The sequence below is a fragment of the Chiloscyllium plagiosum genome, unplaced genomic scaffold (genome assembly GCF_037043375.1).
Source record: "Chiloscyllium plagiosum isolate Xiang-an unplaced genomic scaffold, Cpla_swu_hap1 HiC_scaffold_28, whole genome shotgun sequence".
NCBI lineage: Eukaryota > Metazoa > Chordata > Chondrichthyes > Orectolobiformes > Hemiscylliidae > Chiloscyllium > Chiloscyllium plagiosum.
In genome coordinates, this window is record NW_028270166.1 from 37,256,687 (window position 1) to 37,283,810 (window position 27,124).

Sequence of the window (27,124 nt, forward strand, 5' to 3'; positions counted from 1 at the left end):
TCTAAAAAAGTTTTAAATTCTTGAGAGAAGTACTTTACAAATTTACTGTCTTTCATTAGGAAGGGGTCCATACGGCAATGCCGAGGGGATGTCCCATTGTTCCTCGCCTTAGTTTCCATATATACAGCAGCGTGGTCAGAAATTGCTATACTACCTATTTTACAGGATGATATGGAATTTTTAAAAATCGAGGGGGCAAAAAACATATCAATTCTGGTATGACATTTATGTGGATTAGAGTAGAAAGAAAAATCTCTACCCTGTGGATGAAGACATCTCCATACATCTACTAATCCTAATTCTTTGTTCAGATCCATCAATTGTCTAGATCTGGGAGATACTCCTGCAGTACTCTTGGGAATCCTATCTATTTCCGGATCCAAAATACAATTAAAGTCTCCCCCTATAATTATATGACGGGCATCAAAAGCCATCAATTTTGAAAAGGCTTCCATTATAAATTTAAAGGGGTATGCCGGGGGGTCGTCGAAAAAATATTCATTTGCTGGGCCTTCCAGCATTCCTGGAGCAGTGGCTGCCACAGCTTTTAAATCTGGAAGCTGGATCAGGCCAGGTAAGGGTAGAATGGGCCTACCGGGTCGCAATACGTGGGCCCGGCTCGAACCAGAGCCCACGCCCGGTCCTGTTTCGGCTGCAGAGCTACAAGGAGAGGCAGATACTCCTAGAAGCCTCTAGAAATCTCGGAAAAGACCCCCAAGCTATGATCTACAAAGGATCCAAGATCATGCTATTTCAGGACTTTTCCCCGGTTCTGGTTCGAAAGAGGAAGGCATTCGACGAGGCGAAGAAGTGTTTAAGGGACTTAAATATTCAGTACTCCTTACGCTACCCAGCGACGTTACGCTTTAACAATGAAGGATCCGTATATAACTTTGGATCACCAGAAAAGGCTAAGGAATTCTTGGACTCTCTTAGATAAACTGTAAGACATAATGGATGTTGGTCTGCCTTTCCCCCCCGCTTTGGTTTATATCCCCCTTTTTTTTCTCTTACCTTACTGTTTAATATTATCATGGGGGTGGGGAGAGGGATTTGATTTTCTCCCCCCCCCTTGGGGTTGTTTTCTGTTATTATTTTATGTATATGAGGGATGTATGTATATGTGTGTGTATATATATATATAAAAGCTGGGGGGTTTGGTTAATGTTGGTGGGGAAGGTGGTTACCTTATTCAATTTTACCTCTGTCTCTAGGAGCGGGGTTGTTTTCCCCTTGTTATTTTGTATTATTATATTTAATTATTATTCGTTGAGGTAATTTTATAGTTATATGTTTATATATGGTATTAACATTACCAAATATACCCAGGTGTTGGTATGGGTGGGGGTAGAGTGCTCACTGTTAACTCTAGTTTTGTATTATATTTGAATTCTCCTCATTTTATTGAGGAGTGCCTGGGTCAAGGGTGGGGCATTGGTTGGGAGAGGATATGATGGACTTTTGGAGGGGAAGTGACACCCCCTGGGAACAAGGGGGAAAATCTCCACTTAGATACGTTTTATATTTTTTTTATTTAGAAATAGTTTTTTACTGTATTGTTGTGGGTGTATAAAAGAGGCTTTATTTTTGTAAATTTTACATGTTCTACGCTCGGGATGTTCTGGATAGGGTTCCCCCTCCCGAGGGGTCTCGGATTGGCCCAGAGGATTATGGTTGATCAGTCGGTTAAGTGGTGCACCTGGAATGTCAAGGGGAGTAATTCGCCAGTCAAAAGGAAGAAAATATTATCAAATCTTAAGAAGGAAAGAGTTGATATAGCTCTCCTACAGGAGACACACCTGTCAAATAAAGAACACTTGAAATTACGACAGGGCGGATTTGATCAGACCTTTTTTTCTTCTTTTAGCTCAAAAAGCAGGGGAGTTGTTATTCTTGTTCGGAAGAATTTCCCTTTCAAAATCCTAAAGCAGATAAAAGACGAATCTGGATGATATATCTTGCTTAAAGCCCTCATAAATGGAGAGGAATATGGGATTTTAAATTTGTACTGCCGACCGGAGCTACAGATCAGATGATGGAGTAGGTAGTGAACTGTCAGGTACACAGTGCAGGGAATCTGTGAGGAGGGATATGCACTTGATTGGGCAAAGGTGCAGTAGGTATGATGGGCTGAAATGTGTCTATTTTAATCAGGAATAAGGGTTACGAACTTAGAGCATGGATTAGTACTTGGAACTATGACATTGTGGTCCTTACGGAGATGTGGTTATCACAGGGGCAGGAATGGTTGTTGGATGCTCCAGGGGTTTAGATGTTTCAAAAGGAATGTTGGGGGTGGGGGGGGGGGGGGGGGGGGGGATGGTGACAGTGGAGGTAAAAGAGATGGGTGAATGGCATTGCTAATCAGGGATAGTATCACAGCTGCAGAAAGAGAGGTCGACAAGTAGAGTTTGTCTACAGAGTCAGTATGGGTGGGAGTCAGAAACAGGAAAGGAGCAGTCACTTTATTGGGAGGTTTTACATACCTCCCAATAGCAACAGAGACATGGAGGACCAGATTGGGAGGCAAATTTTGGAAAGGTGCAGAAGTAACAGGTTTGTTGTCATGGATGACTTTAAATTCCCTAATATTGATTAGAAGCTTCTAAGTTCAAACAGTTTGAATGGAGCAGTTTTTGTCAGATGTGTCCAGGAAGGGCTCCTTACCCAATATATAAATAGACTGGCTAGAGGGGAGGCCACATTGGATTTGGTGCTTGGTAATGAACCAGGCTAGGTATCAGATATCTCAGTGGAAGAGCATTTCAGCAATAGTGATCACAACCTTTACTGTAATCATGGAGAGGGATAGGAGCAGACAGTAAAGGGAAATATTTAATTTGGAGAGGGGAACTTACAATGCTAATAGGAACTGGGGTGCCTAAATTGGGAACAGAAGTTCCCAGGGAAATGTACGACAGAAATGTGGAAGTTGTTAAGGAAGCACTTGCTGATAGTGCTGGACAGGTTTGTTCCACTGAGGCAAGGAAGGGATGGTAGGTTGAAAAACTTTGAGTGACAAGAGGAAGAAGGAAACTTACTTAAGGTTGAGGAGGCAAGGACCAGACAGTATTTTAGAGGATTACATGGTATCCAGGAGAGCTAGAAGGAGACATGAGAATGCTTTAGCGAGTAGCATTAAGGAAAACCCTAAGGCATTCTCCACTTATGTGAGGAACAAGAGGTTGGCTAGAGTGAGGGTAGGGCTGATCAGGGATAGTGGAGGGAACCTGTGCCTGGAGTTGGAGAAGGCAGGAGAGGTCCTTAATGAATATTTTGCTTCAGTATTCACTGAGAGGGACCTTGATGTTTCTGAGGACAGCGTGAAACAGACTGATATGCTAGAACAGGTTGATGTTAAGAAGGAGGATGGGCTGAAAATTTTGAAAAACGTAAGGATAGATAAATTCCCTGTGCTAGATAGGATATAACATAGGTTATTACAGAAGTGAGGGAAGACATTGCTGTGCCTTTGGCGATGATCTTTGCATCCTCACAGTCCATTGGAGCAGTGCCAGATGGTTGGATGGTAAAAAAAATGTTGTTCAAGAAAGGGAATAAGGATAATCCTGGGAATTACAGACCAGTCAATTTTATGTCAGTGGTGGGCAAAGTGTTGGAGAGGATTCTGAGAGGCAGGATTTATGATTACTTGGAAAACCATAGTTTGATTAGAGATAGTCAGCATGGCTTTGTGAGGGGCAGGTCATGCCTTCCAAACCTTATTGAATTCTTTAATGATGTGATAAAACACATTAATAAAGGTAGAATAGTGGATATGGTGTATATGGATTTGAGCAAGGTGTTTGATAAGGTTCCCCATGGTAGACTCATTTAGAAAGTAAGGAAGCATGGGATACAGGGAAATCTGGCTGTCTGGATACAGAATTGGCTGGCCCATAGAAGACAGAGGGTGGTGGTAGATGGAAAATATTCAGCCTGGAGTTGGTGACCAGTGGTGTTCTGCAGGGATCTGTACTGGGAACTCTACTCTTTGTGATTTTTATAAATGACATGGATGAGGAAGTGGGGGAAGGGTCGGTTAGTAGGTTTGCCGATGACATGAAGGTTGGTGGAGTTGTGGAGGGTTGTTATAGGTTGCAATGGGACATTGACGGGATGCAGAACTGGGCTGAGAAATGGCAGATGGAGTTCAAACTGAAAAAGTGTGAAGTTATTCATTTTTGAAGATTGAATTTGAATGCAGAATACAGGGTTAAAAGCAAGATTCTTGACATTTGGAGGAACAGAGGGATTCTGGGGTCCATGTCCATAGATCCCTCAAAGCTGTCACCTAAGTTGATAGGGTTGTTAAGAAAGTGTATGGTGTGTCGGCTTTCATTAGCAGGGAGATTCAGTTTAAAAGCCATGAGGTTATGCTGCAGCTCTATAAAGCCCTGGTTAGACCACACTTGGAATATTGTGTTCAGTTCTGGTCACCTCATTGTGGAAGCTTTAGAGAGGATGCAGAGGAGATTTAACAGAATGCTGCCTGGACTGGAGGGCATGTTGTATGGAGAAAGGTTGAGGGAGCTAGGGTTTTTCTCGAAGAAGGATGAGAAGTGACTTGATAGGGGTGTACAAGATGTTGAGAGGTATTGATAAAGTGGATAGCCAGAGACATTTTTCCCAGGGCAGAAATGTCTATCACGAGGGGGCATAATTTTCAGGTGATTGGAAGAAGGTTTAGAGGAGACGTCAGAGGTAGATTCTTTACACAGAGAGTGGTGGGTGTGTGGAATGCACTGCCAGCAGTGGTAGTAGAGTCAGATACATTGGGGACATTTAAGCGACGCTTGGATAGGCACATGGATGATGGTACAATGAAGGGTATGTAGGTTAGTCTGATCTTAGAGTAGGATAAAAAGTCGGCACAACATTGAGGGTTCTATGTTCTATGAAACTGGTAAAGCTGGTTATTCTCCTTAAATTAATGGAGGTTAAGAGGCAATTTAACTGAAATTTAATTCAAAATCAGATTGATTTTGATGGAGTCAGTCAGGCAAAATGGGAGTGGAAGCATCAGTAAGCAGAAAGCAGAGATTTAAGGTAATGAGGAAAGGAAGCAGAGGGCATATGTGGCAATTTTATTCTTACAGTGAGTTATTAAGGGCTGGGAAGTACTACCTGAAAAAGGTGCAGGTAGCAGAACAAACAACTTTCAAAAGGGATAAAAAAACTGTGAAGGAAAAAAGAATGTGCTAAGGGGAAACAGCAGGTGAGTAGGTCCAATTGCAGGGCTGTAACAAAGAACTAACAATTATCAGGAGGAATACTTGCCTGGATGGGTGCAGTTCCAACAACACTTGACACCTTCAAGGACAAGCAGCCCACTTGTTTGGCACCCCATCCACAAGCATCCACTCCGTTTACAACTGACATTCAGCAGCTGCAGTGTGTATTATCTACAAGATGCACTGCAGAAAAAAAGACCCTTAGACAGCATCTTCCAAATCCACAATTGCTTCCATCTAAATGGACAGAGGCAGCAGATACATGGGAGTACCAACACTTGCAAGTTCCCCTTCAAACCACTTATCATTCATGAAGATACGTCACCATTTCTTCACTGTCACTGGGTCAACATCCTGGAATTTCCTCCCTCAGGCCATTATAGGTCAACCTGCAGCACATGGACTGCAGCAGTTCAAGAAGGCAGCTCACCACCACCTACTCAAGGGTAACTAGGGATGGCAATAAATGCTCACCCAGCCAGTGACTTCCACATTCTAGACGTGAATTTTAGAAATACACATAGTTTAAATGGCCTCCTTCTCTGTGGTATACCATTATGATACAGGTATGAACCCATATGAAAAAAGCTGCCTCCAAAACAAGACTCTTTTGGCACTCTCACTTTGAAAGACTGTGGTGTTGCTGTTTGAGGAAATAAAAAACTATCACCTATGGGTGCTCACTAAGGCTGTATGTGTGGGAATTTTAATTGGATTGTAACCCAAATTATACTTAACCTGGGATACTCACTGTATTCTTGAAATGCGAAATATTCAACACTTCAGAACTGACACCTATACCTTGACAAGTGGACGAATAAATGAAAACCCTTTAGTATCTTAACCCAAGATATATATATAAGATTTTGTACTTATAAAGTATTTATAATTATGAAAACGGTTTTAAAAGCATTTCCTGCAAGTATTGGGAAGTGAATGGATGTGAACCAAAAAAAAATCAAAGACTCAAGTATTTGGGGATACAAATGATAAGGAAATATCCAGTTCAGAAAATAAAGGAGTACTGTTGTTATACCTTTCTCTGCACCACTCCCATCTCTGTGGTTTTAAAATTCACTTTGGGATATAAACAGTGCTTGCAAAGGCAATATTTAATGTCCAATCCTTGTTTACCATGAGAAGATGCTGATGAGCAAACTTCATAGACAACTGAATTATGTGTGTTGAATGAATTAATTCTATTTGGTTTGGAATTCCCAGCTTTTGACTCAACAACAAAGAAGGAACAGCAATGTCTAAGTCAGTTTGATATCTGACTTAAAAGGGGAATTTGAAGATGTTTGTGCAATTGTTGGTATTGTCTTTCCAAGTTGGACAGGCAGCATAGAGTCATAGAGATGTACAGCATGGAAACAGATCCTTCGGTCCAACCTGTCCATGCCGACCAGATATCCCAACCCAATCTAGTCCCACCTGCCAGCACCCGGCCCATATCCCTCCAAACCCTTCCTATTCATATATCCATCCAAATGCCTCTTAAATGTTGCAATTGTACCAGTCTCCACCACTTCCTCTGGCAGCTCATTCCATACATGTACTACTCTCTGTGTGAAAAGGTTGCCCCTGTAGGTCTCTTTTATATCTTTCCGCTCTCACCCTAAACCTATGCCCCCTAGTTCTGGTCTCCCTGACCCAAGGGAAAAGACTTTGCCTATTTACCCTATCCATGCCCCTCTTAATTTTGTTAACATCAGTTGAAACATACTGTACTCTGCAATAAGCTGGTGTTGAGGCATATCATGTTTAAGGTCCTTATGGGTTACTGATCAAAAGGTATGGTTAGGCCTCGATGGTGTAAAGGTGCTTGAGTTTTGTTGGAGCTGCACCCATTCCAGGCACATGGATAGCATTCCATCACGGTTCTGATTTGTCCCTTGTAGAGAGAGTTAAGACAAAGCTTCAGATAAGGCCTTCAAATTATTATGGATTTTAAATAGGTATAGTCCATTTACATTTATCAATGAAATAAAGAGCAAGACAATAGCTTATCAGATTCTTTTTATTTTCAATGGAACTTCCTGCCAGGAATAATGTTGACAGCTTGCTTCAATATTGCTTTAATTAGAAATGGTTAAATAATTTGAAAACAGAAAACATTTGTGTAAATTGCTGAGCAATGCCACAAAGTCGATAGCTCTTCAAGCGAGCGAATGTAAATTTGATGACTTTCTACCATGCTGGAAATGTTTTACCATTCTATTTGCACCCCTGAGTCTCTCTTACACTATGTGAACAGATGACCCCCCTCACATTTATTACAGAGTCATAGCATGAATATGTCTTTGTAACCACAATGTTGCTATCAACAAACAAGTACATGCAACACTTGAAGAGAAAAAGAAAGATTTGCATTTACAGAGGAACCTTGATTATCTGGCATTTGAATATCCAAATATCAGATTATCCGGTAAGATTGCAAGGTCCTAATGCTCGGCTAAACTACGTTATCTGGCATTTGATTATCCGGAATTTGATTAACTATACAAAATACTGCCTGCCCATGTCCTTTGGATAATCAAGGTTCCTCTGTATGCAGCAGCACTGATGTCTTTAGGATGTCCCAAAGCCCTTTTAACTCATGAGTTACTTTCTAAATTTCTGTTACTGCTGTAGAATAGGAAACACAGCAGCCAATTTGCTCCCACTAAGCTCCCACACACTGCAATAGGATAATGACCAGACTAACGATATTGTTGATGTTGAATGAAGAATACATATTCACCAGTAAACACAGGAAAACTATTTGCTCTTTCTTTAAACTGTGCTGGGCTTTTAAAGAAGGCAGTTGGATCTCTCTTTAAAATCTCATCAAAAAGATGACACTTTTAAACGTGCAGTATCCCCAATACTGACACTGCATCTGCCCAGGTTTCTGTGCTGAGGTGCTTCTGGTAAGATTTGAACCTGCAATCCTCAGCCTCAGAGATGAGAAGTGTTTATACTGAGCCATAAATGAGTCATTTTCAGAAGTTTTAATGTATTGTTCATTGTGAGTCAGAACATTTTTGGATTTACGATACTTGCACTGTTATCAAAACGCTGTTTCGGACATTGTTGCAGGAAATGGGTGCAACAGTTGATAAAGGAGAGATTTTCATTTCTTTAGCTTCTTTCACAATCTTAAGGTGGCTCACTGCACTTTAAGGACAATGAAATATTTTTCAAGATCTCAATTAGTCCCTTTCCCCAACTCATTCCACATAGCCCTGCAATAATTTCCTTTCCAAGTATTCCCTTTTGAAATTTATTACTCAATCTGTTTCCATCACATGCAGTACATTCCAGATCATAATTGACTGCCAGTAAAAAAGATATTTCTCTCATCCTCCCCCTGGTTTATTTGCAAAGTTGTTCAAAAACTGTAAGAGAATTTTAAAGTGGTAACATGACCTTATGCAATCATGATTTTAAAGCTGTTCAGTGATCATATTCGTAATTTCTTCATTCTGAGCAGGAATCTTCTCCAATGCCACTACTTCGAAGATGAGCAAAGGACTTATCTCTTGTGTCTTGGCTAATATTTATTCTCCCCATCAACATCACAAGGACAGATTCTATAGCCATTATTATCACATTGCTGTTTGTGAGAACTTGCTGTACACAAATTAGCCGCTGGGTTAAAAATCAGAAACTCTATGATGCTTGCTCCTGTAAATTCCTTTTGAATTCAGGGCTTATTGGAAACATGTCATTTCTATTTTACTCCAAAAGCTACTAGGATTCATGACATAGACTTAGCCTAAACACGCTCTGAGATAAATTCAATAGGTCATATTTCTTCATTCGGGTTGCAAAATCTTTTTGATGGGCATTAATGGTAACCAATCGCTTGGGGCGTCTGTAGTCTGTCATATCTCCCCGGTGCAATCAATTGCAGGCAGGGGCGGGACAGACCTGTCCAACATTGCTCAGGTACAAGTCACTGAAACATTCCAAGCTCAAGATACTTCCTGCAACTGAGCATAACTTACTCAGTCTCCGGTCTCTCAGCCAGTTAGTTCGTTCGCACCAATCCAACTACAATGTCATCCCCAAGACCAACACGTCACAGAGCTTTTGTCACCCCTGGCTACTTCGAGGGTTATTTAGAGAAACTAGAATCTAAGAACAAGGTAACTGTATCTCCGATCGAACCATTCTAGTAATTCATTATTGTCATAAATAATGTCCTTATTTGGAAACTGACAAATGCTTTAAGAGGTAATTGACTTGGCTGCTTTTGGGAAAATTGTTACAATTATGTTGTAGCTCGTTCTTTGCTGCCCAAATGGAACATCCGGGATTATGTTTCGAGGGATGGCACATTTTGCTCACAAAATATGCTCACACGGGCAACAAGGAGCTTTAATTATTCTGCTTGAGGTAGTTACAGTTGAGGTGCTGTTAAAGGGGGATTGGCGAGGTAAAAACAATGACTGCAGATGCTGGAATCCAGATTCTGGATCAGTGGTGCTGGAAGAGCACAGCAGTTCAGGCAGCATGGATGCTGCCTGAATTGCTGTGCTCTTCCAGCACCGCTGATCCAGAAAGGGGGATTGGCACCTGATGTAGGGGAATCCACGCATGAACAGAGCCGCAAGTTCATCCAACTAGAGATCAACGTTCATGATGCGAGCTGGACTTTGCTTCACCAACAGTCCAGAATAATCAATCTCACCGAGGAAAGTCCCAACATTACCCCTTCACCACCGCTGGGAAAGCCAATAACTCTGCAGATCCTTCACTGAACCCAGGATTGCTGCCGCCACTGTTCTCCACATTCTACGTCAGGATCGTTTTTAAAGAGGAATTCCGAGAGCTGACCCAAAAACGAGCAATTCAACCTGGGCCTCCTTGTGCAGTTTAAAAAAGACAAATCTTTCTTAAACTCAGACCTCAAAAGATTGCCTCTCAAATGCGTTCTTTGTAAGTTAAGAAGTTGCTTTGGATGCATCTCATAATTTAGGTCCCTAAAGACGAACTTCGTGGTTCTCTGTGGTGTTTCCAGTTTTTGAATATCTCACCCCTTATTGACAATTAGAACTGGTGCAATCCTTACGATTTAGTGTGACAAAATCAGTGCATCAGACAAACACATAGAATGCTGGAGAATCTCAGCAGGGCTGGCAGCATGTCTGTTCAGAAAAAGTCATACAGAACTCGAAATGTTAACTCTCTTTTGCACTCCACAGCCAGACCTTCTGAGTTTCTCCAGCATTCTCAGTATTTGTGTTAGGTTTCCAGTATCCACAGTATTTTGTTTTTATTTAAGATCATCCCCTCCTCTGGATGATGTTTTGTTGCCTGAGTGACGTTGATGAATACCCATCAAACTTTACTCCTTACTAATTATGTATTGTTTGGATGCATTGAAGCAATCAGTGTACTCAGATTTCTGCATCATCTGGGTGAATTAACTGGTGGTGTGCCAAGGGTATATATGAGTGAAAAACAAGTTGACCTTCTGAGTGGTAAATCTCTAGAATGATCAATGCTGCTTAGCGACGTCTCTAAGCAGTTAAGGTGTTCATATCAGAGCGATGTACAAGTATTGAATGTGTCCCCCGAGGCTCAGTCCTACTGGGAATGCTACCGTTTCTATTTTACAAAATTGATGGAAGGTGATCACATTTGCAGATGATGCCAAAACTAGATGTGGTGATTGGATCATGAGAGACAGTTAAACTCCAGAAATAGTTGTATGGAGATATACAAGTGGACAGAATGATAGCAGATGAAATTGAAACAACATAATTGTAAAAAGTGACAGGAAAGAAAACTTGGCAACATCATTTTATTTTCTCATCTTTTTTACACAGTCTATACTTCTAATTGTATTTATTTTCACCTTATACATTCAGGAATGTTTCTGATATGACATCATAACTCATTGTTGCCACAAAATTTCCAGTCACATTAACTTGTTGCTCATTCTGTTAGTAGTCATGTACACACATGTTCTTAGCAATTCTTTTTATCTCAAATTTCCCCTGTTTTTATTTTTTTGTGTATACCTCTGACTCACCTGAAACCCCTGCGTATTTTTTGCCCTTCATCTTCCCCTTGTTTAATTTCCTTTCTGTGGCTGGCTTAAGTTTCTTGCAAGGTTGTTTGATTCTACTTAGTTCAAGAACCAACATCTTTCCTGTGGCGGTCCTTTTTTTTTGATCCTGGAAGAACACTATATTTTGTATAGTGCTATTGCTGTTCAGACACCATGCGGCTGAGCCGCCAGTTCAATGCTGGATTAAAAAAGAAGCAAAGATGACAGGAAACTATGAAGCTACGACTGTGTTTGTAATACCAAATATTTCCCAGGCATTGACCAACATTGCCAAGGGTAATTAAATTTCAGAAGCCAATAAAGTCCTCAAAGAAAAAAGAAATAGACAATTTTCATTGTCTCGATTATTAATAAATTACTTGAAGGCAACATTTCTGTCTCCTTTTATCATTTTGCTGATGAATAGGAGGAAATTGAGAGGCAGTGAATGACTGGGTCAAATTTATCAGGATAGGACAATCTTCCACTTATCATAGGATCGCCACAAAGTTAAAAATCACACAGCACCAGGTTATAGACCAAGAGGTTTAATTGGAAGCACTAGCATTAGGAGCGGCACTCCTTCATCTGGTGGCAACCACCTGATGAAGGAGTGGCGCTCCGAAAGCTAGTGCTTCCAATTAAGTCTGTTGGGCTATAACCTGATGTTGTGTGATTTTTAACATTGCACACCCCAGTCCAACACCGGCATCTCCAAATCATTGGATCTCTACAGTGTGCAAGCAGACCATTCAGCTCACACTGACCCTCTGAAGAGCATCCCACCCAGATGCACCCCTTATTATCCCTGTAACCCTGCACATCACTGAACATTATGGGCAATTTAGCATGGCCAATCCACCTAACCTGCACATCTTTTAACTGTGAAAAGAAACTGGACCACCCAGAGGAAACCCATGCAGACACAGGAGAATGTGCAAACTCCACACAGACAGTCACCTCAGGCTGGAATTGAACCCGGGTCCCTGGTGCTGTGAGACAGCAGTGCTAGCGACTGTACCACCTGGTGGGTATTATTGGAAAGGTAACAATGATCTACCTGTACTGGAATGGCTTATTCATAACTGGCTAGTTCTGCTGCCCAAGTCATCACACGAACAGGGCATCACTGCAGGAATTCTTCAGGAGCATTCTCAGGCTAACCATATTAATCATATTCAACTACTTCATCCGTCCGTCATAAAAGTGAAGCTGTTTACTAATGTTTCCACAGTGATCAGTTCCATTTACTATTTCCCTGTTAATAAAGCATTCTGTGTCAACCTACAACCTGGAAAACATTCAGATAAGGGCTGACAATCAGCAGCATGTTGTAACTCTAACACAATAACCATCTCTAAAAAGAGAAAACCGGTCCTTCCCTTCCCCCCTCAACCAACACTTGATATTCAAGTGCATTAGCCCCCATCTCCATCACTTTCCTGATTACTACTAACCAGAAAGAAAAGGAAGGAAATGTCATGGGATAGAGAAATCATAATCTATTCCAATGTCAGAATAGATTTCAAAGGAAGTAATGCTTTTTCCAAGTACATGCTGCTTTTGTCCTTCATAATGGCAGAGACCATGTGGTTGGAGGTGCCTTTGAAGTAAATATGGTGTTGACATAGCAATTCCTGTAGAAAGTGATGCTCTGTAGCAATAATGTGGTGATGGTTAAGGGGTGGACACTGAGTATAAAAGTAGTGTTACTGGGAAAGCAGACAGTTTGAGACTATACGTTAGATGTCTTGCATAATGATGTGGAGATGCCAGTATTTGACTGGGGTGGACAAAGTTAAAAATCGCACAATACCAACAGGTTTATCTGGAAGTACAAGCTTTTTTACTATAAACAATTTTTACTATAAATGCTGTATCCTATGATTCTGTCCCGCTAGCTACCTGGCGAAGGAGCAGCGCTCACCTGCCTAATCTATAGATCCAGAAATGAGCTATAGCTAAATTTACCTGGATATTGCCTGGACTGGAGAATTTTGATTCTGAAGATAGATTAGGCAGACTGGGATTGTCTTCCTTGGAGCATAGGAGGCTGAGGCGGACATAACTGAGATGCATACAATTTTGAGGGGCATAGACAGGGTAGACAGGAAGGAACGTTTCCCTTTCATGGAAGGATCAGTGACCAGAAGGCAGAGATTTGAAACAAGGGCAAGAGATTTAGAAGAGATATGTGGGAAAACATTTTTACCTAGTGAACAGTAGGAATCTGGAACTCACCAACTGTGACAGCAGCAGAGGCAGAAATTCTCATAACATTTTAAGAAGGATTTAGATGTGCACTTGTAATGCCAATACAAAGAAGCATATGTTAGTTAAATGCTTACTATTGGCCAGCCAGACTCATTAGGTTGAAAGGCCTTTTGCTGTGCTACAGACCTCTATGACTCTATGGTGGAATGAGCTAACTCAGCACAGACTGTGTCTACAGCACAGTGACCCAAGGATTCATTGTCTGCTTTTCATGCATTGACAACAGAAGTGCTTTGATCTGCCTTTTAGGTTTATCTTTTGGGTTGATTCTTGTGAATTTCTGGGAATTGACCTGAAATTTGAGCGTGCCATTGAAGATGTAATGTAAGTATCAAACAAGGTGTTTGTGCACTGGGAAATATGAGGAAATGTTTAAGTCAAATTACATTGTCGTTCCAAACTGTAAACCAGTTTGAATAACATAAAATAAAAAGAATATTGAGCTGAATGTGCACTGTTTTAGTAATTAAATTTTGAACTTTTAATTTTATTCCTAGTGTATAAATATAAATTTGATTTTCAAGGTACCTGTTATTTGTTTGTTTGGCAAGACAATTGAGAGGATAAGCTTAAAATGTCTGAATTCAATCAAAAAATTACTCTGTTATGTTTGGAAATATTCCTTCGTCTTATTCCTAGTTTAACCTTTGTTTTCCTTATTTAGTATATCTATTGATTGGATATACCGGCAGAGGTTTAGCCAAAACATTAATCTTTACAATCAAGAAGGGAGAGGTGTTCTGATCTCAACACAGTGCAATTGGACATTGCTAAATATTCTGTTGATTATTATTAACCTGTGGAAATTTTAAAAAAATCTTTATGTAGTAAATCCCTCTTCCCTGATGTTCCCTTTCCTCAAAATGCTGTAATTGACTTTTATTCTTGGGACAAAAGGCAAATGTTTTACGCAAAGACCTAAGCACATTGCTCATTTATTTTGATTAAAAGCTGGCATTCAAAACCTTAGTTTCAGATTCTGGATCACCGGTCAAGTTCAGTCTTGGACCTGGGTAGCTGGAGGGTTTGAACACTGCAGTCAGCTTGCTAACAGTTCATGTTTTTGAAATCTTTCCCTTCAATTAGATGTAGGAACTGAAAGAGAAAGTTGTAAAATATTAACAGGGAAGAACATTTGGCTTATTCTGGGTCATAATTCTAGTATTCTGCCATATCATCCAACTGTTACTGAAGTGATTCTCGACTTTTTAATACCAGTATTCTGTTTTGTCAGTTTATTTTGAGCATTTAGCACACTTTGGAAAGAAGTTCCAAATATTGATCATACATTTGTTGTTTTACTAGTGTTCCTTTGCCTTATATCTTAGAAGAAAAGAAGTTGTATTTCTATAGAACATTTCACAGCTTCAGGAGATCCTAAAGAACTTTGTTGCCAGTGAAGTGGTTTTTGACGTCAAAGTTATAATGTGGGAAACTCAGTATCCAGCGTTTGTACAGCAACACCACACAAGCAATAATACAGTAAATGACCAGATGATCTGTTTACATTTTCGTTGAGAAAGAACTGTCGGCCATAAACCATGTAAAGTATGTGGATGAATCAATATGAAGAAAGCTTTAATCTATTTCCTGTCTTCCTGTATGATCTGAGAGTTTTTGATACTGACAGCAGATCATACAGCAGACAACAAAACTGGCAGTAGAAATATAAAATCCATCCAAAAACTTATTTAAGAGAAAGAATAGAAGTTTATAGCAAATAGTTTATCAAACCACACGCTGAAGTAAAAGACATAATGCTGCAGACACTGGAAATCTGAAATTAAAAAAATACACAAAGTATTGGACACACTCAGGTAGCTCGGCAAACTCCATGGAAAAAAGGAAAACAAAAATTGCCATTTGAGATAATGTGACCCCTTTGCCCAAAATGGTAGAGGGTTAAAAGACCTGAAACATGAACCTTTCTCCTTTCTCTACAGATGCTGTCTGATCTGCTGGGTGTTACCAGCATTCTCCGTCATTGAGTCACATTATGAAATATGATCTCTATTTTGGCCCTGCGAGGTATTCTGTTTGTCATTATGTGATCAAATAGACATACAGTCTCCATGCAGATTGTTGTGACGTTAGAATGACAGGCCCTGTGCAAGTCAGGTTTTCTTTCAATAGAAACAGAACATGCTAGAAATACTCAGCAAGTCTGACGGCAGTAACCTTTTGGATCGGACATCTTTCATCTGAACTGTTTTGTTTAACTGGAATCACCGTGTCAGGCATTTTATATGAAACTGCAGTCACAGTGACAATCTGGGGAAACTTGCAGAGAAACTGTGTTGAGGTGTTTGTTCCATTTGAAAATATATCTTTCAAAAAGGGCCACTTGTCACAAAACATCTGCTTTCATTTTAACTTAAAAATGTAAGTCAGGACTTTTTTGTTTGCCAAGTGGGAGATGGTGCTGGGAAATGGAATATTTTCCATGATCAAAACCTATGTCAGTGCCAAGCATTTGCTGGTTGTCTTGCTTTGGTTAGATAGAAAATAAAGTTTCTTCCATCATATTTTATCAAGCACTCTGGGCTAGGTACAGTATAAGATAAATGCAGAGTAAATCCTCCTGTACTGTCACCAGGAAAAACAGACTGCTCCCTACTGAACCAGTCGGACATATTATCCAGTTTCCAACCAGCCATCAGTATGGCTTCAGAATGAGGTGGCCAGTTTTGACTAAAACAAAGGCAACATTTTTCCTTTGTTGTATATTTAATCAGGTAATTAATGATCTTTATTACATATTTAATGCAAGTCAGTGGAGAGTTGGAGCTCCCACACCTTGGTTTAGACTGCATTTTTACTCAGAGATTAAAGCCCATTTCCTGATCAGCGTTTGAAACAAAGCTTCATGGGTCAAAGGTTTTGTAATATAGGTGCGGCAACATTCTCAGCAATCAATGACACAGTAGATAGAACTTACAGAAAAGAAATAGGTCATTCAGCCTATCTAACATGTCTTGATTTATTTATGTTCCATCTATTAATTGCTAATCTGAGCCTATTTGCATCACCTTCTCTCCCTCTCTCCCTTTCTCCCTCATATATTTATCTAGTTTCCTCTTAAGTGCATCAAGAGCATCGACTATGAAGAAAGGTTAAAAAGACTAGGATTGTTTTCACTGAAAAGACAGCAGATAAGAGGAGAGCTGATAGAGGTCTGCAGAATATTGAAAGGCATAGACAGGGTGGATAGTCAGAGGCTTTTTCTCAGGGATGGAGTCTCAAATATGTGGGGCCACAGCTTCAAGGTGAGAGGGGGAAGTTTAAGGGAGATGTGCGGGGGATGTTTTCATGCAGAGAGTGGCAGGAGTCTGGAACGCACTGCCAGAAGAAGTGGTGAAAGCCAGCATGTTGGTGACATTTAAGAGTCATCTGGATGGTTACATCAATAGGGAGGGAGAGAGGGATACGGACCAAATAAGGGCAGAAGGTTTGTTTTGTAGTTTAGTTAGGGCATGATGATTGGCACAGGCTTGGAGGGCCAAAGAGCCTGTTCCTGTGCTGTACGTCTCTTTTATTGTTTTTGTCCTTTGATTGCTGGTAACATCAGAAATTCCTTCTTGCAAAGTCCCTTCTAACCACTTTCTGCATTGTTCCTTATTGGATTTATTAGTGACCATAATATATTGATTGTCTCTAGTTTTGGACTTGTCCAAAAATGTAGGCATCATCTTTGCTTCTGCCTTATCCCTCTGGAAACCCCTTTTAGACAACCCCTCATCCTTATCATTCTTTAACAAGGAGCTCCCCAGTCTATTCAATATTTCTTCATATTTCTAACTGCTCAGTTCTCATTATTGTGCTTGCAAATCTTTCTGCACCTTCCCTAGTACCTCTGCATTCCTATATTAATAGTTAAATAGTTCTTTTGGACTTTTCATGTAAACAAATCAAGTTTAATTTCCATCATTAAGTAGTTCTCAGTATTGTTCTTGTAAGTCTTTCTGCACTTTCCCTGGGCCTCTACGTTCATGTAGTTAATAGTTTAACAGTTTCTTTGGATTTTTCATGTAAATAAGTAAGATTTAATTTTCGTCATTAAATTACATAAAGAGAAACAGAGCAAATGTGTGAAAACATTCAGATCAACTCTGATTTTAACTTGGGGACGAGATAAGTTGGTGGGAATGGAGTAGTCAGATCTCTAGAATTGGTTAATCATGAGGCCTGGAGAACATTTACTTCCAAGCCTTTATTGCTTGATTTACATCAGTCAGCTGCTTTTGAACCATGTGGAGTCAGCCGTAAGTAACCATGATAGTTTTAACTGCCAGATCGTGCTGACTGAGTTAAAGTCATTGTTTTTGGTTCTAATAAGCACAGGCGGAAACTGGTTGGGCCCTTGTCAATCTAGATGAGATAGTTTCTTATAGTTTTGTGTACACTACTGCGCAAGATTGCAAAGGTCACCTAACATATCCTTGACAAAAATATTTTAGACACAACCACTATAAATAAAATCAATGTCATCGTTTCTTAACAAATCTGAGCTGGCTTTTCTTAATTATGCCCTGTTCACCAAGGTTTAATGGGATTTCTTTTCAGTCATTGGTAAACAATAGATTGGTAAGCCAGTTTATTTAGTGGGATTTTTAATTATTTTGGACCTATCTGTTTCCATTATCAGAACCATAATACAGACTGAAGTCAGACAAGAAATGTCAAATCCTGCATACAGTTTCATGCTTCTCCTAAGAGGCTGGATCAGAAAGTTAAGTAAACCATAACTTGTGAATTCCTTTCTCCCAGCTCCATATGATCCTATGTTTTAAAAGGAGCTAATTTAACAAAGCTTCCTTGAATTAACAAAGAGTGAGTTTGTTCATTATTAAAGGTGAGAAACATTAGTAATGCGGCATAAATACAGACAGATTAGATATAAGGTCAGTCCAGTAACATAAAAGTAAAAGCAAAAGATATGCAGGTCAGGCTGAATTGTTCACGAAGAGTGGATAGTTGAATGTTGTAGCTGTTTCTGTGGAGTTTGCCAGCAACATTAATTTTGGCAGTCAGTTTCATTGTGCTTGGTTTGCAAGTTGGTTGAGATTCTGTTCTGATTTCCTTTGAACACGATTGAATTCCAGCATTCAGGGTGAGAGTGTGTGCTTTTGGTGTTCTGATTTCCATTTGGTTCACATGGCATTGAGTGGGTCTTAACCTGTAACACAGGGGTAACTAGGAGATGGTTCTTTAAGTGTGTCCTTCGAATCCAGGCTAGTACACATGAGAGCAATCAGTCCCACTAAGACACTCCAATCAGATGAAACTGGTTTTCCAACTGCTGTCCTTGTGTACTCTTCAAATGGAAAAACACAAAATGTCTTTTGATGTGGTGGACATCAATTTCTGAAAGGTAATTGATATGGTGCCACACAACCAACATATGAGCAAAGTTTCAATTTGTAGAATAAAAAGGGATACAAATTTGAATGGAAGGTTGGATCTGGGATAAAGTGGGTGAAGGGGAAATGAGGAAACTGGTGAAATCCACATTGATCCCATGTGGTTAGGGCCAGCATTCCATTGTCATTTCTGATTGCCTGTTGAAACTCTATGCTAGCTTTCAGTGTTTTGTGCTCTGAAGTCCCAAAGCGCCTTTGTGTTGTAACTTTCTGCACTTTCTCTCCATTTAAATAATATTCTGTTTTTCTGTTCTGTTTCAAAATGAACAACTTCACATTTTCCCACATTACATTATTTTTTCCAACCGTTTTTCCATTTTTTTAACCTATCAGTATCTCCATGTAAACTACTTGTATCCCTCTCTCAACCTGTCTTTCCACCTATTTTGTGTTGTCTACGAATTTGTCTACAATACATTCTTTTCCTTCCTCCAAGTTATCAACATATATTGTGTGTGGTCCCTGTGGAACTCCACTGGTTATGTCTTGCCAACCTGAAAAAGAGCCCCTTAACCCATCTTACTGTTTCTGTTAAAGTACCTATTTGAGACCGCTCAGGAAATCCCTGATGGACTCAACCTGTAAGCCTCTCTTGGTTTGTCCCACACATTGTACTCTGTGGTAGTCTGGAATATAAAAATCTTACAGATAGTGTAGTTTAAGTTATTATCTTTATTTACCAAAGGCATCAATGTTATACTATAACATAGATACCAACAAACCAGGCTTGAGCTAAGGTTCTAAAACCTTTAGCAGATTAGCAGCGCCAGCTCTTACCTCGAAGAGCACTCTCAGGCTACTCGCCTTATTGCTGCAAACAAGCTGTTTTTCTTCAGAGTTTGGTATTAAAATTACAAAAACACCACATGTCCTTAATCAGATAAACAGCAACAAAATGGCAAAAGTTTGCAGAGGAAGAGAAACTCTTGGCAGGTGTGAGTATGCTTGACTAATTAAGCTACATGCACATCATCATTCTGAATTGTGAGGAGATAGATTAGAATTTCAGAAGAACATGGGCCAGTTAGTCCAATGAGTGAATGAGTGGCAAATGACATTCAATGCAAAGAAATGGAAGGGGATTCATTTTGATAGAAAAAAACATGGAGAGACAATACAAAATAAAGAATGTAAACCTTAGTGAGTTGTGGGAGCAGAAGGCCCTGGGTGTATATTTCATTGATGGTGGCAGGACAGGTTGAGAGCAGTGAATAAAGCATGGTGGCACGGTGGCTCAGTGGTTAGCACTGCTACCTCACAATGCCAGAGATCCGGGTTGAATTCCAGCCTTGGGCGACTGTCTGTGTGGAGTTTGCACAGTCTCCCTGTGTCTGTGTGGGTTTCCTCCCAGTTCACAGATGTTCACGTTAGGTGAATTTGCTGTGTTCAGGGATGCATAGGCAAGATGCATTAGTCAGGAGGAAATATAGAGTAGGGGAATGGGTCTGGGAGAGTTACTTTTCGGAGGATCAGTGTGGACTTGTTGGGCCGAAGGACCTATTTCCACACTGTAGGGATTCTAATTCTAATATGGTATCCTATTAGAAATACAAGAGCAAGGACATTATGTTGAACTTGTGTAAGACTCAAGTTTAGCCTCAGCTCGAGCATTGTGTTCAGGCATTACAATATGAAAAATGTGAAGGCATCAGAGAGATTAGAAAATACGTTTACTAGAATGATTCCAAGGATAAGGAATTTCAGTTACAAAGATAGATTGGAGAAATTGGAAAAGTTTTTCTTGGAGAAGAATAGACTGGGAGGAGAGTTGGTAGAGGTAATCAGAATCATGGTGGGGCTGGATGGATTTTGAATGGTGAGACTGTTTGTTTCTCTTTGTGAAAGAATCTAAATTTAAAATAATTGGCAAAGGAAGCAGATAGACATGAAGATAAGCTCTGGGTGGGTTACTGTTTGGAGGATTGGTGTGGACTTGTTGGGCCGAAGGGCCTGTTTCCATACTGTAGGGAATCTGATCTGATCACTATTCCTAAAGTAATCCCCTACTGAAACTTCAACCACCTGGCCGGGCTCATGCCCCAACACTAGGTCCAGTATGACCCCTTCCCAAGTTGGACTATTTACATGCGCTCTAGAAAACCCTTCTGGATGCTCCTTACAAATTCTGCTCTATCTAGACCTCTAACACTAAGTGAATCCCAGTCAATGTAGGGAAAGCTAAACTTTCCTATCATCAACACCCTGTTGCTACTACATCTTTCCATAATCTGTTTACATATTTGTATCTCTATCTCATGCTTGCTGTTGGGAGGCCTGTAGTACAGCCCCAACATTGTTAGTGCACCCTTCCTATTTCTGAGCTCTACCTCTGTTGGCTCACTGCTCGAGTCCTCTATAATGCCCTCCTTCAGCACAGCTATGATATCCTCTCTGAATGGTAATGCAACTCCTTTTATCTCCCTCTCTATTCCATCTGAAGCATCCTGGGATATTTAGTTGCCAATCATGCTCTTCCCTCAACCAAATCTCAGAATTAGCAATAACATCATACTCCCAAATAATAATCCAAGCCCTAAGTTCATCTGCCTTACCTGCTACACTTATTGCATTAAAACAAATGCACCTCAGACCACCCGTCCCTTTGCTTTCATCATCTGCTCCCTGCCTACTCTTCCCCTTAGTCACGCTGACTTAATTATCTCGTTCACTATAGGCTTTATTTACTACTCCTTACTGTGCACTAACCTCCTCAATTGGTTCGCATCCCCCTGCCACATTAGTTTAAACCCTCCCCAACAAAGTTAGCAAAAGCACCACCAAGGACATTGGTTCCAGTCTGGCCTAGATGTAGACTGTCCAATTTGTAACAGTCCCTCCTCCCCCAGAATCGGTCCCAATGTCCCAAAAATCTGAACCGAAACCCTCCCTCCTGCACTATCTCTCAAGCCACTCATTCATGCTGCCTATTCTGTCATTTCTACTCTGACTAGCACGTGACACTGGTGACAATCTGGAGGTTACTACCTCTCGGGTCCTACTTTTTAACTTGGCTCCTAACTCTGTAAATTCTGCTTGGAGGAACTCATCTCATTTTTTAAGACCTATATCATGGGTGCCTATATGCACCACGACAGCTGGCTGTTCACCCTCCCCCTTCAGAATGTCCTGCAGCCAATCTGAGACATTCCTGACCCATGTACCTGGGAGGCAACATACCATTTGGGTGTCTCGTTTTTGACCATGGAACTGCCTATCTACTCCACTTACAATTGAATCCCCTATGACTATAGCCCTTCCACTCTTTTTCCCATCCTTCTGTACAGAGAGCCAGCCATGGTGCCTTGAACTTGGCTACTGCTGCCTTTCCCTAGTGAGCCATCTCCCCCAACAATATCCAAAATGGTATGCCTATTTTGGAGGGAGATGACCGCGGGGGACACCTGCACTGCCTTCCTGCTCTTTCTCTGCACTTTGGTCACCCATTCCCTTTCTCCCTCAGCAATCCTAATTTGCGGTGTGACCAATTCACTAAACATGTTATCCACGATCTCCTCAGCATCGCAGATGCTCCAAACTGAGTCCAGCCGCAGCTCCATAGCCGTCATGTGGTATAACAAGCTGGACACACTTCCTGCATGTGAAGGAGTGAGGGACACAGCCGTATCCTTGAGCTCCCACATTGAGCAAGAGGAGCATAAACACGTGTTTGAGATCTCCTGCCATTTTTTACTCTTAAGCTTAACTTAGTCCTACTACAATATCAAATAATAGATAAACAAAGAAGGAATAAAAAGAATTTTTTTTTGCCAATCACATGATAAAAAAAAAGAAAAGCCTTAACAACAAACCACAAAGTCTTTTTTTTGGTTAGAGGAGGAGGCTGGGTGGTGGGGTGGGGGATTGCGGTGTTGGGGGAGACACTACACGTATAGTGTCTCAGGTTCAGCTGCTGCCCAAATATATTAGTTCACTCACCTTCCCAAAGCGCAATTTGACTCTTCCCATGCAGCTCCGCTGCCAAAATGAAAGGGAACTTTACCGGCAGCTCCCTGGTCCTCACTCTCACCATTGTTGCTGAAAATGGAGCAGTAACGGGGCTTGGTTTAGCTCAGTTTACTGGCTGGCTGCTTTGTAATAAAGTGACATATGGGGTAGGTTCAATTCGCACACAGCCTGAGGCTATCATGTGCTGTTAAGGTACAGGAGGGAAAGACCACTGTTTGAACTCCCTCTGCTGAAGTTAAGTGGGGTCTGTTCAGTTATTGGACCTTCCTGGTGTCTCAAATATACAGAAATATAACCTTGCATAAATAAGAAATGTCTTGGGTTTGTTTGTTGGATAGAGACAAACTCCAATGTTTGTTTTGTTCCTTCATATGCTACAGTACAGAACTGAACTGTTTTAGTGACTGTGTGTGTAAGATATTTTTATGAATAAAATATATTGTTGAAAGTAAAAAAAGCTCTACGTTCTCAACCTCGTCTCTCATTTGAGGAGTGGTGAAACCTCAGATTAAACCTACACAAGTTGTCTCTCTCTAATTATGGAGTCCTATGGTCCTTTAAGAGTGCGAGAACTTTACTTTGGGGCTCAGTTGGCTGGACAGTTGGTTTGCAAGACAGTGATGCCAACAGAGTGGGCTCAATTCTCACACCAGCTAAGATTACCATGTAGCACTGTCCTTCTCAATATCTCCCCTCAGCTGATACATAATGAATCTCAGGGTAATCCACCACCAGTCAGATCTGTATGAGAGAGCAGCCCTATAGTCCTCTGTGGCTATGACGACTTTATTGTTACTGGCCTTTGCTCAAGACATTCTCATGGCACACCTTCCATTGAGCAGAAGCAGAGGTGCAAATCAGACAGTGGCAGAAATATGCATGTTCTTCTTGAGCTGCCACCAGAATGTCTTTGACGTCCGAGTGCAGGTGATGATATACAGGACATCAAATTCGACATTGGCTGCAAACCAAAATTCATCTTCCTATTGTCCACTTTGTACACTGTGCATCCAGATCTGAACCTCTCTCCTTGCCACTCCCCCACCTCCACTGTCTTTCAGTGGTTACTGCTGCTTAGAAACTCTAGTAAGGAATGTAGCTGATGATCATAGACTTTGGTGGTAATTGACTGCTATTTAATAACACAATTACGTACACTTTGTATAATTCGTCTGGAGCTAAAATGATTTCTAACTAAATTCAAATTTGGTTAACTCATTTATGAGAAGAAAATAATGATTGACTGATAAATCTAAGAGTCATTGTTTAATCTTCCTGGTTCTAGCAATCATTAATCTCTTGTTTATAGGGGTCATTTTCGGGCTGATGGATATCAACTGTTCAAAATGTTCCAGGCAAAAATGTGCTTACATTAGCTCAGATTTAGTTTTAATATTGATCACATCTGTAATTGTAGCACTATGGGATATAATAAACCACAATAAAATTTTCTCGCTTCCTCACAGCCCGATTGTTCTTGAGATGAAGTTTCCTCCTCTTCCCAATCCCTCTCCCTTTTTGAGCTAACAGTACACTATGGCTCCTTACAAGAATGGATGGGATGAGAACAATATGAAGCAGCCTCTGATTGCCTGACCATATCCAACCCGACATTTCTTACAGGTCTTTGAGAAGGGGATTCAAATTTACAGATTTCTCAGAGCTTATTTAAGTTTGGAGTTGCTGAAATAACTAACTGGATGAGAAGACTGAACTTTGTCCTGTTTCTTGAACTATAAAATAATGAGCCCACTTTGCTACAAAGATACCAACATGTGGCACTGAATTGTACAGAGGTCCAAAATTGACCCCCTAGGCTGAGTTGGCTAATCTTCGAGGAGAAAGTGAGGACTGCAGATACTAGAGATCAGAGCTGAAAATGTATTGCTGGAAAAGCGCAGCAGGTCAGGCAGCGTCCAAGGAGCAGGAGAATCGACGTTTCGGGCATGATTCCTGAAGAAGAGCTCATGCCCGAAACGTCGATTCTCCTGCTCCTTGGATGCTGCCTGACCTGCTGCGCTTTTCCAGCAACACATTTTCAGCTCTGAGTTGGCTAATCGCAATTGGAACAGCAGTTTGAATGCCACAAGTGCCTTTTGGTGCATGTGGGTTAAGGCAAGAACATGAAGTCAGTTGTGCATGGATATCAGGGGAGGGCTGGATTGGGCTTAGCTGGCCTGTTCTGGCCTCCATTCACTATGTTGCCATTTGATGTACATCTTCATTTAACAGAAATGGAACTGGCACATTTGTGGTTGAATAGCCCAATGTGGCTCGCTGCCAGGTCTTGCACTGAAAAATGACCACTCCAGGTGAGAAATGGGAGCTGTGAACCATCATCTAGGAAGAGTCAGCACCTTCAGTAGATAGAGATTGAAAATTGGATTGAAAGTTTGCTTCGGTGTTGACCCAGACAGACAGGCTTGACTGATGAAGTGGTTTTCCAGTGAAGGCAGGAGGTAGTGGATAACTATTTTCTATGGTTCCCAGCAATGAACTCAAATCAAAGTGAGAGTCCCATTCAGCCTCTAAAGTAATGCCAGTGAATTAAACTACTTGCGTTTCTCACAGTAGTGGTGAGGAGTGGGTGTGGAAATCGAGCTATGAGTGTTGAATAGAAAAGCGAGAGAAAATACATTAAAGAAACACATTTCTTTGCTTAACATACAATTTTCTTTTGACAGAAATACAAGAAGTACTGGGCTGTGCTAAGAGGGAACCATCTTTATTTCCAGGTGACATGCCGAGATCCAATGGTAGGTTCCTGTGTGATTCCGATTACTTGTACCGTATCATAAAAAACGCAATGTGAATAAGCAAGCTGTTTAATTCTTTTAAGAGTGTTGATTGGGGTCTGGGGAAGGGGACAATGCTGGAGAGACTCCCTTTTACTTGCTAAAATGAGGAGTATAAAAAAATGTCACCACTAGCCATTATATAGTATAAGCCATTTTTAATAAGTTATCTTTTTACTTGGATCTTAAAAAGAATAGCTTCGACCATAAGTATGTAGTGAAACATGTTCAAGACTTTTAGGGTATTATTGCTAGACTATTAATCTAGAAACTTGGTGAATGTTCTGGGGACCTGGGTTCAATTCCTACCATGGCAGGTTGTGGAATTTGAATTCAATAAAAATCTGGAAATAAGAATCTAATAATGACCGTGAATCTGTTGTTAATTACTGTAAAAACCACCTGGTGTGCCTCAGGGAAGGAAATCTGCCATCCTTACCTGGTCTGGCCTACATGTGACTCCAGACCCACAGCAAAGTGGTTGACTCTTAACTGCCCTCTGGGTAATTAAGGATTGGTGATAAATGCTGTCCTAGTCAGAGCTGTCCATATTCTGTGAGTAAATTGAAACAAAACCTATCACCTCATCCAGCCAGAAAACCTATAGTGCCATCCATCAAAATATTCAATTGTTCCAGAACCTATTTTTATAACTCTGCATTGCCTTGTTAGACTACTGATACAATAGTAACCTCAAAGAAAAATTCTCAGATTCTCCAAGGTCAACATTCAGGAAAAGACTTTTAATCTGATTGGGATATTTACTCATTCTACACAATGACAAATTGACAAGGTGCCCAGGTATGTGAGGGACTTACGGGTTGATTTATAAATAGATATTATCTTGGCTTCAGAAAAGGCTTACACCTGCTCTGCCTTCATTACGAAAATGAATGCTTCTTTCAACGGAGCTATTGTTCTTCAGTAATCTTGTCACTAGCCTCTTTGACAGTTGCAATTTTAAATTTAATAATGAACACCATTTCTATTACAAAGTTGTCTTCGACTCAGTTGAATTCAGCCGTTGTAATGGTATCTTGATTGGGTGGTGGGTAGTGCAGCCTGTATGTTGGAGAATGCAGATGTGATGCCCCCTTTATTGAAGACTCTTTGCAACTTCTATTGTGGAATTTCTCCTGCTTATCCCGTGCAGCTCCATTTTAACCTGAAAAAGAATGGTGTCTCAGGGTCAGGTGGGATAGTCTCAAGTCAGGAGCATCTAATTTCCTGACGTTAACTGGCCTCCAATCTATCCACTTCCTGAAACCAGGGTTGGGTGAGCAGGGAACCCATTTCAAGTTGTTTTGGAATTTATCCACTCTACCTGAAGTCCCTCTTTCCCCTGTTTCCTATTTACAGCCTCTCAGTCTGGTATTAGTAGACCACCTGATA

The 27,124-nt window shown here is 40.7% G+C and overlaps 1 protein-coding gene and 1 long non-coding RNA gene across 8 annotated transcripts in view; one reads left to right on the plus strand and one right to left on the minus strand.

Moving 5' to 3' along the window:
• The first annotated feature begins 9,168 nt into the window (after nucleotides 1-9,168).
• Nucleotides 9,169-27,124, plus strand: part of LOC122565211 (signal-transducing adaptor protein 1-like) — a 64,950-nt gene continuing 46,994 nt past the window's right edge. Inside the window, exons 1-2 of one of the 6 annotated variants that reach the window (XM_087976120.1) lie at nucleotides 9,169-9,367; nucleotides 25,622-25,693. In XM_087976120.1, the coding sequence (XP_087832246.1) occupies nucleotides 9,278-9,367; nucleotides 25,622-25,693 (162 nt within the window). In that variant the 5' untranslated portion in view covers nucleotides 9,169-9,277. Of the gene's footprint in view, nucleotides 9,368-9,828; nucleotides 10,161-17,563; nucleotides 18,281-25,621; nucleotides 25,694-27,124 lie in introns of those variants that run through there. The other 5 variants (XM_043720954.2, XM_043720955.2, XM_043720953.2 and 2 more) reach the window with 5 other exon arrangements.
• LOC122565212 (uncharacterized) overlaps nucleotides 14,343-27,124 on the minus strand; it is a 55,255-nt gene continuing 42,473 nt past the window's right edge. For both annotated transcript variants that reach the window (XR_015751864.1, XR_006316112.2), the window contains exon 3: nucleotides 14,343-14,646. This is a non-coding gene — a long non-coding RNA (uncharacterized LOC122565212). The remainder of the gene's footprint in view (nucleotides 14,647-27,124) is intronic.